This window comes from Pseudonaja textilis, chromosome 1 (genome assembly GCF_049901715.1).
Source record: "Pseudonaja textilis isolate UNSWEBS1 chromosome 1, rPseTex1.2, whole genome shotgun sequence".
In the NCBI taxonomy this organism is placed as follows: Eukaryota; Metazoa; Chordata; class Lepidosauria; order Squamata; family Elapidae; genus Pseudonaja; species Pseudonaja textilis.
Window position 1 is genome coordinate 269,265,369 of NC_141990.1, and position 14,605 is coordinate 269,279,973.

Consider the following 14,605-nt stretch of genomic DNA (forward strand, 5'->3'; position numbering starts at 1 on the left):
TTAGAAGACTTCTTTTTCAGGACTTCACCATTTGCAGCTGAATAAGCACTGTATTTTTTGCCGACATGAGAATTTGAAAGTTATAAGGAAGCAGTTTAGGTGCCCCATCTTTATCTGCTAAGCATTATTTTTCTGTCCTCTGCTGCACCTTCCCTTTCCTTGTACAGACAGACAGTTGCGCTTTACTGTAGCAATGTGAAGATAACTGTCTTAAGATAATTGTAAATGCTTGGTGCAGAAGGACAAAGTGCAGATAAATTTGGCTCACTGCACTGTTTCTAAATACTTTTCTTTCCCCCCCACACATTTAGTATTCTTGACTCTGGATATCTGGGTCCAGGTACAGTGCAGAACATTTAAATGAAACTATCATTTAGTTGGTAAATATCTCAGCAGAAAAGGTAGTCCTGAGGGTGCAAATACATTTGAATCAATGCAACATGATCCTTATTTCTATTATCTTGAGTATACACAATCTGTCTTTGAAAACCATGTTTTTTTTTAAAAAGGAATAAATATCATAACTGTTTAAAAAATTAGCAGCTATTTTTTTGTAGGCCAGTTGAAGCATTCAAATGGACAATTAAGCAATACTACACTCAAGTCTATTCAGGTAAACACTTTCATGGTGGACTACTAGTTATCTAATCCATCGAGCTACAGTATAAAACTGTATGCCAGCTGTTCTCACTCAGACTGGCCTGTTTTTCGGCCCGCCACCTCAAATCTGCTGCAAAGGATTCTTCAATTTGCATGCTCAGATTTGGAATAAGAATGGTTGTTGCAAATGGACTCCTATGAACGAATGCTATTCCCCCAGAATAATAATGCCATCTTTTCAGAATTGTGGCTCTTTAATAATAATGAGGCAGAAATCTACCTCAATCTCATCAACCCAAAATCATACATGGGTTCTTGTGCAAGCAAAGTTGTTTGTTCTATCACAGAACTACAGAGGTGCAATATCCAAAACTCATCACTAATTCTTTTGGCCAACTCTGGAGACATACAGGATTAACTTTATATGACTCAATGTAATGGGGTAGTTCCCCAAAAATACTAACTATAATATTTCCACTCTTAAAGAGCTATATATCTTAAAAGCAAATAGTCTCTTCACTCATCCTAGAGAGATTACTCACAGGTTCTGGTTTAGCTACCAGCTGGAGAAACAGAAACTCCTGTATGAAGGAGACAAAAGAAAATGTGAATAGCTCCAAGCCGCAAAATAAACTTGGAGATGAAAGAAAGAAGTATATGAAGAACACTATAGGAATCCTCGAATTTACACCCAAAGTAATTCAGTTACTATCCAGAAGGTTTGACAAATTTCTCTCTCAGCAGAGGGTAAGATATTTAAGGCTTATGCCACGATTCCCGGCAAGTTCAGGAGCTGAAGGAAAACAGACTTCCATTCATTAAGTTGATACATATAGTTATTTATAAATAAAATAATCCATAAAATGTTTTTTTTAAAAATAGAGATATTTGTGGTCACTGAAATTTTTTTTTCCCTTTAAAAATCTACCGGTACAGTTCAGGCAAGAAGGAAAGGAAGTGGAAGCAAGGCTGGAGCAGTCACAACAGACTCTTAACCTCTGGGGGTCCTGGGCTAAACATCTTCCTCTTCATCTGAGCTGCTGCCACTGCTGCTCCCATGACTGCTCCCACTGTTGCTGCTTTCTTCCTGCTGAGCCCTACTGTGTGCTTGTGCTGCTGCAGCCGCTGCTGCTGCCGCCTCCGCTGCCTCCTTCTCCCGCAATTTCAGAGCTGCAGCCTTTTTCTCCTGCTCGGCGTGGCTTTTCATGTGAGCGCTCCGACTTTTCACCTTGTAGAAGATTCTGCAGGGCACACAAATCCGTAGCACAGTAGTTAAATCCTGGGTTTTTATACCACCTTCCCCCAGCCTTTGTTTGAACACCGACTTATTAATCACGCAAAATCAATCTTGCAGATTGCTAAGCTAAACAGGAAATTCTTGTTATCTGCTTTTGCCTTGCATGCTTTTAAAGCAGCTAGAAGAAGAGGAGGCAACTTGTAAGCCCTCTCAGATGCTGCTGAACTGCAATTCCTAACATCTCTCGGAAGTTTGGTTAGTGGAGGCTGGAAGCTGCAGCTGAGAAAAACCTGCAGTGCTATAGGTTGCTTTGATCAAAGTTTGAAACTTGGGTTAGTGCACAAAAACCAACCAGAAAATCACATTGCGTGCGCGCGCGCACACACAATTAAACCGAAAGCGAAGAAACAGCATTACAGCCCATCATATTAAAATATGATGGGTGACCCAACTTTATGTCATAGTCCTGGACAGCCATTATCTATCCACTACTAAAACTCTCATTCCAGTAACATTTAATTGAGTGAAACAGCTTTCCCTAGAGCAATAATTTTTCACGCAAGATACCTTAAATGGGCTAAATTACAGAGTACACCTAAAATCCGGGACCCATGACTTCCATGGAATTGAAATTTTTTAAAAAACATGTTATGATGCAAGCATTATCACAAAGCAGTCTATGACATGATACAAAATGTCATAAAACATTTCCTGTGCTGATGGTTTGACTGTACTATACAGTTCTTTGTCGTTCCAATTTTAGTATATGTGTTGCCGAAGCGAGCACACCTGTACTATAGAGTTCTTAACATGGGCTACTTTCAAAGCAGAGACATCTTTGAATGAATTCCAACTTCCTCAGTGATGGAAGTACATTAGAAGCTTTGCCGTTGTTGAAGGCATTAAGGAATCTGGTAAGAAAATATCTCTGAAATTTCCCAGTGGGTCACAGATTGTCTAGATATAAATTATGATACTAGGCTTGGCCGAGATACATGAACACACCTTAAGTCATTCCTGATCTCAACCAATATGTATTTACTTCCTGATTTCTCAACTGAGATGCAAATAATTTTGAATGCCTGGTTCCGGTGTATGATATCATCCACAACTGGCCAACTTTTAACTAAAAGTTATGAAGAAATGATTACACTAGAAGAAGGAATGTTTTACAATTAGAAGCAAATTGTACCTAAAATAGGGATTGACTTTTTTTTTAAACTTAGCACTCTTTAGATACATTGGCATTGCAACTCTCAAAATTCCCAGCTAGTTTAACCAGAATAGCTGGAAATTTGAGTCATTTAGTTACCACAGATCTGGAAGGTGCCAAATTAAGAGAGTTTGCAGGGATTATCTTGGACCTTACAGAATCAACCAAAGTCAAGATTTGGAATTTCTATGGCTGATTAATTTAAGCAGTGCAGAGTGGAATCCACTCATGTGCAATTCATGTTGTAACTTTGGGGTGCTACCTGTACCTACTTTTTATTCATTTATTTCCCACTCCAATTCAAAATGACTCTTGGCACTCTATATGATATGAAGAACTTTGAAAGATCCATCCTGGTATTTAAAAATGGATTTTTTTAAAAAAAAACCACAAATGGAGGAAAATGTGAAAAATGGTTAACACTGATTAGAATGCACTCTGAAATAATAAAATATGATTTAAGACTTCTATTTAGCAGTATTCGCTGGACCTTAGATTCTATGGAGAAGAGTAACAAATTCTCTACTGTCATTTTTCTGCAACACAATTCCATGTATAGAACATCTGATTTGGACAGACATAAACCTTAAATTCAGGTTTTGTATTAATTCTGAGGCACCACCTAATACTTTCCATGCCAAGAGCAGCTACTGATAAAAATACCTCTGCTAACAAATTGACACAACTGAAGTGCACACAAGTTCTATAACTTGGAAGAGACTAATTGCAATGATTATTCTATGTGAAAAATCTTCTTGCAATCACAACTTTTGAAAATCATTCTTTATAGATCCAATTCAACATAAATGGGTATCCTTTGCATCTGGTTATTTGGTACCCAAGCATTTCACATGTGCTTCTTTCATTTGCTGCTGGTTTTTTAGATTTCACATGATTATTATGATTTCCATAGAAGCCTTTTGTGAGATATTTTATACAAGACTTTTCAATATCCAAGTTTTAGATTACCAGGTAACTTCTACCTACATGCAGATTGGAACAAGTGGATGGTCCTCACAATTCTACCTAAATTTCTATCAAGAGGAGGAACCCTACAAAGCCCATATTTTTTGCTTGCAAGTTTATAGCCCATGGGGATCAAAGAATTTTTTTTCTAGCACAAATTAGAAATTGAGTGTGTTTCATTCATTTCATCATTTAAATGCTTGATAAGGTTTGTAATTCACTGGGTTTATGCAGTCTAGACAAGGTTAAACTTTCCAGTCTAATGATGCCTCCAAGTCACCAAACATGTTCTTCTTTAGTCTAGCTCCAGTTAACTGAGAGAGACATACAAATTGAAATAGATATGTGCAAACTCAAGGCTAGCTGATGTTTAATCTTGCTCAGTCTTGAACCGGTGCCCGCTATTATGCAGTATAAAAGGATAATAATTATCTAGGAGGCTGTTGAAATTGTCCCTCAAGACATCTCTAGAGCATTTTCCCATCTCTACATCATTCTGTTCATATGTGAAAGCCATCCAAAGTAGAAGATAGCATTTTTGCAGGGGGATTGCATAGAAATTAAATAAATATCCTAACAATTTGTTACAGTGTAATTGTAAGAGCAATTAAAAATAAAAGCAAAACCCTTTTACCTCACGCACATCCAGATTAGACAACCTGGGGGCTTCTCCATACTGTGGACTTTAATTCTCATCAGTCCCAGTCAGCAAGGAAACACAGAATTTTTATTCCAAAATGCCTGGAGCATAGCAGTTACCTTAAGACCGGTGTTTCTCAACTTTAGCAACTTTAAAATGTGTGGATTTCAATTCCAGAAATCCCCAGCCAGCATGTTGGAGCTGAAGTCCACACATCTTAAAAAGTTGCCAGGGTTGAAGAGTACTATCTTGGACTAAGATTAGCAAATACTCTTCAATTCCGTGTTCATTTTTCCTGTTGGACAGAAGAAAGTATGTCAGAAATGTTTCTTCATCTCCAAATCTTTCCCAAGTGTACCTGCCACATTTTTTACATGGAAATTCCTCCTCTTGGTTTTGTGTTTTATTGACTGTTTCTTGTTTGGGTTTCGGTTTTCTCCTTCTCTTTTGCACTGGTGGTGAAGTCTTCCGATATTTAATGGGTGCCTCCTTTGTCCTTCTTGAAGTTCTGCCTCTGACCTCCGTCCTTCCTGGGGCTCCAGATTCCAGATGTTTTTCCATATGGAGATTACCAGCCTACAGGATAAGACACCATTATTACTAAGAGCTATAGGCACTCCTATGGAATAGATTTATTTATTTATTTCATTTATATCCCACCCTTATTATTATTATTTTTTTAAGTAAATCAAGGTATCAAACATACCTAATAACTCTTGAACAGGGGGCTGGACTAAAAGATCTCCAAGTCTCTTCTAGCTCTATTCTATTCTCATGATTTTTTCTTTCCTCCTATTTTCCCCACTCTGTGAGTGGAGTTGGGTTGAGAGAGATTAACTGGCCCAAAGTCATCCAGCTGGTTTAACAAAACTTAACAATGGTCAGAAAACAGTTTGGTGTGATTAAAGCATTGATATAATTATGTTATTTTTATGAAGCTAAAACTCAGACTTCATGCGTTCAACACATTACAAAGGGAGTGCTTTTTAATCATCTCTTAAATAAGCTATAAATATTTTAAGTTCCTTCTGGGGTTTTTCTTGAGGGCTGTTAAAACATTAAACAGTGTGTTTGGGTTGTTTTTGTTTTTGTAAAACCTGTGAGAAACATACTATAGGAGCATACTGATGATACATGCATTTTCCCCACAGTCTATTTTAAGTATAAATTATGAAAGCAGTATTGACCTATGAAGCTAAGTAAACAAGGAGTCTACCCTCTCCTGTATACACATCACATTATATTGAAACATTTCAAAGCCAAAAGCTTTCTGCTACAAGCTCCCTTGAGAAAAGGTATGCAAAAATAAAATGAATATTACACAAAGTATTATTAAGACCACCAGAAGGCAAAATAAACATTTTCAAAGTTTTCAAGTGCACTATTTCTCCAGCTGACTGCAAATCCAAGTTCAGTACACCTTGAAAAATCCATAAAAAGATCAAAACTGTGTTTTAAGATGTGTGTGAGAGAGAGAGACAGAGACAGACAGAGAGAGAGAGAGAGACAGAGAACGAGAACTACTTTGCCAATTAAGAACATTATGTACAGGTAGTCTACTCCTTACAATGACAAGTGAGATTGGAAACACTCTATCATTAAGTGACACTGTCATAAGGTGCAATGTCATCTGACTGTATTGCGTAGCAGTGGCACTCTCAGTAGTTTTCAGGTAGCCCTTATTAGTGAGGATCATGCAAATCATTAAGGGAGGACAATGTCTGACTTCCTGCCAGCTTCCCCATTGACTTTGCTTGTGGGAGCCAGCCAAGGAACATTAAAAATTGTGATTATGTGATCGCAGCTTGCTGCAATATTGTAATCACAGGTCAGGAGCCCAGCATCCAAATCTCAATCGCATGACTCCTGGGACCTGTTCTAAGTTTCCCTCGTTCAGCACCATCATAACTTTGAACAGCTGTGGAACAAGGGTTGTAACCAGAGGACTACTACCTGTATTCATACTTCAGGCAGCTGCCAGACAATTATTCATACCATGAATAATTTATGTCACTGGTGAGATTAATTAAAAAACTGAAATTACATTGATTCCACTACAACCGGTCAGATGATTTATAAGAAATGATCCAGGCAGAAATTGTTGACTGTGGTTCATTCAACACTTACTTGTTCCTCAACATCTCGAAGAGGAGTCGATTTGGAAGGTGCGAAATTACTGCTTTTGCCATACAACTCATCCCCTTCCACAACTTCCTCTTTAATTGGCATTACTTCCTCAACTTCTTCAAGATCCTCATCTTCTGTGTTTTCATAGTCTTCATTGTATGTTCTGGGAGGAAGAGTACGCGTAAGCCTGTGGGAACTCTACAGAAGAGTACAAAAAGGAATGCAGGTTAAATCACTTCAGCACAGATTAGGAACATGCATGAATCCAATAGGGCTCATTCTGCAATAGTATGTGGGAATGAACTTGGGAGGCGGGGCAAAGAGATGCTGACTAAGGCAGTGGCCTCCAATCTTTTGGGCACCAGGGACCATTTCCATGGAGAAAGGTTTTTCCATGGACCAGAGGGGGCGTAGCTTCACGTGCTGCCTACATCTTGCGAACGGGCATTTGCTTATTTGCACCGCCTGGTTTCTGGCATGCAGCAGGCTGGTGCTGGCCCATGGACCCAGGGTTGAAGACCCCTGGGCCTAAGGAACCGTCAGCTAAAAGAGAGCAAAGCCTGCAACTGCATAACAAATGGAGCAAGAGACCCCAAGGGACCCGCTCCATGTTCTTCAGCTGTAAAAGTTGGAGAACTGTAGTTTCTGACTTGAAAATTCTGTTGATGTAACTTGACAATAAAATGGAGTTAGCTTATTTGTTTACGTTTCCTGTCTGGTCTATCCAGTAAGGCTGACACACATTCATCACCATTCTAATAGCTCCTGCCGATGAGATTAAAGTAGAACTCTGCAATTTTACCATTTTCTCTGGTAATTTCTTTCTACACGTGTATAGCAATTCACAGCAACAGAAAGTGCCCATTCCAAGTTCCATGCCTTGGCCTGCAATCTATGATAGGTCTGGCATAATTTTTATCCCCGAGGCTCCTGCTTTGTATCTGTTACCTTTACATCTACTTCAGCTTCATCTTTAACAGCTCTTTCAGTGGTAGTGTCAACATCCCCAAAGATGAGAGCCCCATTCCGGCCTATTTTGACTTGCTTTTTGTAAGTATAGTAGAATTCCACACACTGAGCCACGCTTTTGGTTTTTATCTGCAGTATTGTGAGATGGAGAAACAAAGGAAGATACAAAGAAAGGAATCAGAGAATTCCAAATGATCACAAAGGCTTGAGGCTGGTAAAAAAAAAGTTTTTACTGAAAAAGTACCTCAGAAAAAAGGGGGCATTGGCAGAAATAGAATCTAAAAAGTTGATCATAAACAACTGCTTGAAATGAGACTAGAAAACTGGAAATCCAAAGTGTTCCATGCTCCGTTTTTTTTTCTTCCTGAGCCCCAGGGAAACATCCTGGGAGCAAAAACACCCCCCCCCGGAGGCTCCCCTGAGGCCCAGAAGGCCTCAAAAAAATGGGCGGGGGAGGGGTTTGCTGCCAAAAAGGAAGCCAGGCCACACAGTCACATGACTACGCCCACCTAGCCACGCCCACAGAACCAGTTGTTACAAAATTTAAATCCCACCCCTGCTTATGACTGTTTTTCACACTTATAACCATAACAGCAACCCCATGGACATGTGACCAAAATTCAGATGCTTGGCAACCGACTTATATTTATGACGCTTGCCATGCCCTGTTGTCACATGATCCCCTTTTGTGACCTTCTGACAAGCAAAGTCAATGAGGAAGCCAGATTCACTTAACCGAGTTGCTAATTTAAGAAGTGCAATGATTCACTTAGCAACTGTATCAAAAAGGTTTATAAAATGGGGCAAAACTCACTTAACAAGTGTCTCACTTGGTAACAGAAATTTTGGGCTCAGTTTTGGCCATAAGTCAAGGACTACCTGTAGTACTTTAAAAAGAAAATACAAGAAATGTGTTTTATGGTCTAAACCCCAGCATTATACGTAAGGATCACCAAAATAAAAACAGAAGAGACCAGTCTGGATCATTCTGAGATAAAACAGGTGACCAGTCATTTGATTCCACAATGGGATGCATGGACTGAGATCACAAACAACCATCAACTATATACTGTATTGTGATGGTTGAAAAATTTTCAGTTGATCGGTCCTGGGATAGTCCTGGGTATAACGTAAAACCATCACAGGACCAAGTGGAAGTTATTAGCCAATCCAGAAATACCTTCTTTCTTTTATACCATAAATTTCAAATAACCTAATTTCTTAATAATAAACCTATTATTCTATATTACTTCATATATATTCCTTTCTGAATTTCTCTGTTTGCAATTGGGTATCTTGTGTATAATTAGATGCTAACCTTATGACTCACAAGTCCTTGAGTAGGCTGGAATCCTATAGCAAAAAAACCAGCCAACATGATTACAGGAATTGGAATAATAATCTACTCTATTAGGGTATTGCCGAGTTGTTTACCAATCAAACAGGTCAAATTTCAACACAAAAACCAATTATACTACACACAAATTCACTGGGTATATTCATGAGCATCATAGCCCCTGGCTATTATCCAGATCTATTGTCTTGAAGGTTGGCATATGTGCAACAGATCTGAGACTAAATACTGTGGAAATTGGATTCAAAGGCCACTTGCCAGATGAAAACTGAGGAACCGTAGAGTTGCTACATATGAAATAAGAGAAACTCAATTTTACGCAAACTGCGGTGGGGCTTTTCAGAGTGTGGTGGCAGCTGAATGCTTTGCTGGATCAAGAGGGCTTTGATTATGAAAACTTAAATTCTAAATAAAGAAATATGAAGCAACCACTGAAGTTGATCATCTCTGTTTTGCAATATATTAGGCAGATAATTTGAGGGCATCCGTGAAATGGTTCTAGTTGCACATAGATTTTACATATGGATTTTCACAGTTTGGCTCAAAAAGCAAAAAAAGGAACTATTTTTTTGGCTATGCTTAGGACTCCCTTCTTTCAGTAGCATAAATCAAGATATTCTTCAACTAACGCTATCTTCCTGCTTCATTCTGAGGAAGAAACAATAGTTAACTATTTTAGAACAAGTCTGCTGGTTTGTTTACTCCTCTCGTGAAAAGACAAAGACAGATTAGGTCAGGGCTCCAGTCTTTTCTATTCTGTCTGAACTAAATTACTGAAATGATCAGCACTTCACTGCCCCAAGTAGTATTTTAATACCTAATCTTTAATATTTCCTTTTATTCTGAAGTTCAGTATTTTAACACGGGACTCCAGAATAAAGGTAATATTAAAGATTAGGTTGAATGGCCCACACACATAGCAGGAGGCTCCAGAGATTGGTCCCATTCACTTTCCAAAATTGCACTGGAAGGTCTTCCAAGCAAGCTCTAAGCAGTGTCTCTATTTCCTAGTGATTGGCCAAAACCCTGCAAAATTAATCAGCCAGAGACATGTTATGTATCGTAGAAGTGCCGGTCAATTCTTTTGCCATGAATTAGGGACCCGAGAAAAGACTTACAAGTTTCTGGACAAGGAAGAAGTCTTTCTTATAGATAGCAATTCCCTTATTGAAGTGTTTCTTCTCAGCCACACTCCAGCTGTCTGACCCTGGAAAAACAAAAGGTGAAATGTAATTCCATTCATTACTTATTTTCCAACACAAGTTTTTTCTTATCAAGACAGGTCTTCCAGAAACATTTCAGCTCTCCTGGTTCAATTAATTTAAAGATATTATTGCCTTGCCCAGATGGGTTTTGTAAATTAAGCCTTTTCACTGGAATCTGATAATTCATTTTAAATGAAATTTTAAAAAAGCATATCCCTGAATACCCAAAATGCTGAAGTCGTACAAACTGACAACATATAGAAACAAGGTTGTATTTTATACACCTAGTCCGAAACTCTTTGATGGGTCGAGTTTTACAAATGAGGAAATTAAAAAAAAAACAGAAAGAAGTCATAGCAAACCACTTTGGCATTCTGCTAGCAACATCGCCATGTTAAATAGATTTGTCCAAATGGTGAGCTCAATTCAAGGGAAACTTTAGCTTTGTTTTTCAATGTAAAGGAAGGAGCCAAGAAAAAATACATTTGGACTGAAATGGAGGGATATAATAAATATTTCTCTTCACAATCATAACCTACTTTGAATCAAAACAAGTACCTGTTTAGGGCAGGGGTCTTCAAACTTGACAGCTTTAAGACTTGTGGACCTCAACTCCCAGAATTCCTCCTCCAGTCATGTTATCTCAGGAATTCTGGGAGTTGAAGTCCACAAGTCTTAAACTTGCCAAGTTTGAAGACCCTTGGTTTAGGGCAATGGATTCTTAAGTGAGCTGGTTTTAGCCCTGAAGTTGTATTACACGAACAAAAGGCACTGAAGTCATGTGGCTGAACACCATCATTCTACAATCTATAGGGTCGCACATGCCATTGAGCATTTTCCTGCCTTGGCAAAAATTTAGTGACCTCAGATCTCCCAACGATCTTCTTATGTAACCTCAGAGCAGGTTAGCCAGTACTACCATGAGAGATGAGAAAAGGAGGTTAGTATTTAGGGTAAATTCCAATACTGTATAATGGCATGTTTCTATATTTGTCACAATGCCAGTCTGTGCAATCATCATCTCTAATTCACTGGCATTTAAATTATCTGTAGATAGAAAGTCACATCTCATGGGTTCTGCCCAGTATATAATTCATATTAATAAATAATAAAATATTGCGCAGTAAGCAAAACCAGAAGTTTTTTGAAATATTATTTCTATGACCTAAGAGAAGTTTAGATTTGTTTCTGTCAAACATTACAGCCTGTGAACTGATAGACACAAAATGTACATAATGTACATTCAGGTTAGTTCTACTAGGAGGGATTTGCAGCAACTATCCACAATACATTTTTCTTCCCATGTTCTCACTTTACCTATCAGAGAAAGTGAACACAGCCTTTGATCTTATTTAAATGAATTAAGATTTTACAGAGATCAGAAGGGTTGCTGACAAGGGATTTCCTTATCCTCAAAAGCCCTCAAAGACATCCTCATGTTGCCAAATTTTCAGACTGTTGAACTGATTTCCAGTACTGCTAGTCTCTCTTTCCAGAAGATCCTGGCTACAGATAAACCTGGTAATCCTTTATGTTATATCAGATAAAGTGAAAAGCATACATATCACAGGGTGACCTCAAAATTCATTTGCTTTTCAGAGAACTATTCAAAACCACAAAATTTGTATGCATTTTTTTCTTTAACAGTGATAAAACCATCAGTACTCTATGTGGTAAAACAGGCTGAGATTAAGGAAACAGCCAATGTCAGAAAACCTAATATTCTAAATCTTGCTATCCTCTAAAAATGTTGGCCTACAAGTTACAGAATTTCTAGTCATGTGACTATTAATTCTGGGAGTCTATTTCAGAGGCAACAGTTTGGGGACAACTTTTATGCACAAATTTATTTCAATTATACTTAAGATTCTTTAAAAATAAAATTGCTATTTATTAATAGCCTGATTCATCTTTTTCCCAACCCTACGCACGCACACAACACCACAAAATGTTTTTCCAACTTTATTTCTAAAAGCAAATTGCACTAAAGCCAGCCATAGCTTAAATTGGAGAATAGCAGCATCCTAAGATGAAGAAATTATCTCCTGCATGTAAAAGAGTATTTCTCCAATTTATCAAGGTGGTGTTTCTAAAACTTTCTTGTGCCTAAAATTGGGAAGGAGAAAAGAAACTACAGCTATTACATACCAGTATAGTGGTAATCTACCAGCGGGTGGCTCGGAGAATGCACCGATTTCTTCAGCAGCATTTTGGTCAAAGCAGCCTGAAGGGAAAACAAAACCAGTTTCAGCTCAAATAATAAAACCTTAGCAAGGTCGCTATTTGCTAAACATCTGAGATCGGGGATCTCCAACCTTGGTAACTTTAAGCCTGGAGGACTTCAACTCCCAGAATTCCCCAGCCAGCTTTGGAATTCTGGGAGTTGAAAGGAATTATGGGAGTTGAAAGGAATTATGGGAGTTGAAGTCCTCCAGGCTTAAAGTTGCCACGGTTGGAGACCCCTGTCTTAGATCATTGCTGCTTAATTGCTGTGTATATTTAGGGTTTAGGGCCCACCTGGTTAGTAAGATTCAGAGTGAATACCATTGGCTCGTTTAACCTTGCAACTAGCCTTTGAAATAAGTAAGTGACACAGCCCCAGCCTGTTTAACAGGAACAAGGAATCACAGTACATTAAAGGCTAATAAATGTATCAGGGCTTTTTAATGGGCCAAAGTTCAGAAAGCTGCTGCTTTACAAACTTGCATAAGCCACTGAAAGCCTTTTGGCCATGAATGGTTCCCATTCAAATTTTCATTCATAATCCTCCCAGATATAAAATGATCAAGACATCTGGGCAACATATCATGGTTTCATGGAAGAGGAACAGACTAAGCCTCCTGGGCATAACTGTTTCCCTTTTCTTCAACTGCTATTGCTGTCCACTGTTGATTTACAAATAGCCTTCAACTTAACAACAACTCATTCAGCAACCATTCAACATTACAGCACTGGAAAAAAAATCCCCTTATGATCAATCATCACACTTACGACCATCGCAGCAATCCGATGATCACGCCATCAAAATGTGGGTGCCTGGCAACCAGCTCATATTTACAACAGTTGTAGCGTCCCACTGTCATGGGGTTACTATTTGCAATCTTCTCAGTCATCTTCCCACAAGTGAAATCAACGGGGGATGTTCTGACCCAGGCTTCATAAACCGTAATTAATCACAAGCTTGTTTTTAAAGCAAAACCTATTTTATTGCAATGTTGGGAATTGTTTCCATTCCCAGCCGGAACTAATCTTAAGCGCACACCTTTCAGTTCTGTGGAATGCTGCCCAAAACAGAAGTAACCAATTAACTCTAAAAGAAACCAACCAAAGTACAAAACAAAAAAACAAAAAACCCAACCAAAGTACACAGGAGCTTCAAGGATGACTCGGAACAGATCGAACTACTTTGCTTCCTGCAAAGGTTTCATCATTTAGGTCTGACTTTTATCCCTTATGGGAGGGGCAATCACCTCCCAGCTTTACTCCCGAGTCGCCCCTTTTGTTTCAGCTGCTCACGCCTTCTAGCAGCTCTGCGCACATGTGCACTGAGAACAGGCTCCCCTGGGTCCTCTGCCTCATGCCAAACTCCAAAGGCTCCGAAGGCAGCACCCCACTCCCAGATGGTCCTGGCCCCATCCCTGCACTGGACGCAGGACCCTTGTCTGAGTCCTCTCCAGACTCCCCAACTGGTCCCCTTTCTTCTCCACTGTCTGACTCCGCTACTGGCTGCAACGGCTGCCGGCGAACCACAACAGGAGAAGCCAGATTCAATCAACAACTACGTATGGGTGTCACTTAACAACTGAAGGGATTCACTTAAAACCGTGGCAAAAAAAGTAGCAAAATTGGGTACAAGTCATTTAACAATCCTCTTGTTAGCAACAGAAATTTTGGTCTCAATTGTAGTCATAAGTCAAGGACCACCTGAACTAAATTTACCATTATGCTTTTTTGAAACAACTAGGTTTAAATTATGTTTTTTTTTAAAAAAAACAACTAACTTATTAATCCAGCAAGAACTAAAATTACCCACAATAAAACTGCTCCAGCCGGTTAGAATAATGGGCTCAGTTGTGGTTAAACTCAAGAACTGAATGATTTTACAGGTAGTCTTTGAGTTACAATGGCAAATGGAACCATTGCTAACTGACATAGTCAAAAGCACACCACAACAATTCATTGCTTAGTGACAGCTGTTCTGATGGTCCCGGCTGCTCATGTTCCATGAGGAGCATACAGCCATTATGTGAGGGTTTCGTGTGACCGTCACTTCCAACTTCCTTGATTTGGAAAC

The 14,605-nt window shown here is 38.9% G+C and overlaps 1 protein-coding gene across 3 annotated transcripts in view; it reads right to left on the reverse strand.

The window, feature by feature from the left end:
- Positions 1-298: 298 nt before the first annotated feature.
- The window catches only part of MIDEAS (mitotic deacetylase associated SANT domain protein), a 75,954-nt gene continuing 61,647 nt past the window's right edge, over positions 299-14,605 (reverse strand). For all 3 annotated transcript variants that reach the window (XM_087921762.1, XM_026709351.2, XM_087921761.1), the window contains exons 8-13: positions 12,460-12,535; positions 10,225-10,313; positions 7,732-7,881; positions 6,784-6,981; positions 5,015-5,232; positions 299-1,841 (exon numbers count right to left, since the gene is read on the reverse strand). In XM_087921762.1, the coding sequence (XP_087777888.1) occupies positions 1,613-1,841; positions 5,015-5,232; positions 6,784-6,981; positions 7,732-7,881; positions 10,225-10,313; positions 12,460-12,535 (960 nt within the window). In that variant the 3' untranslated portion in view covers positions 299-1,612. The remainder of the gene's footprint in view (positions 1,842-5,014; positions 5,233-6,783; positions 6,982-7,731; positions 7,882-10,224; positions 10,314-12,459; positions 12,536-14,605) is intronic.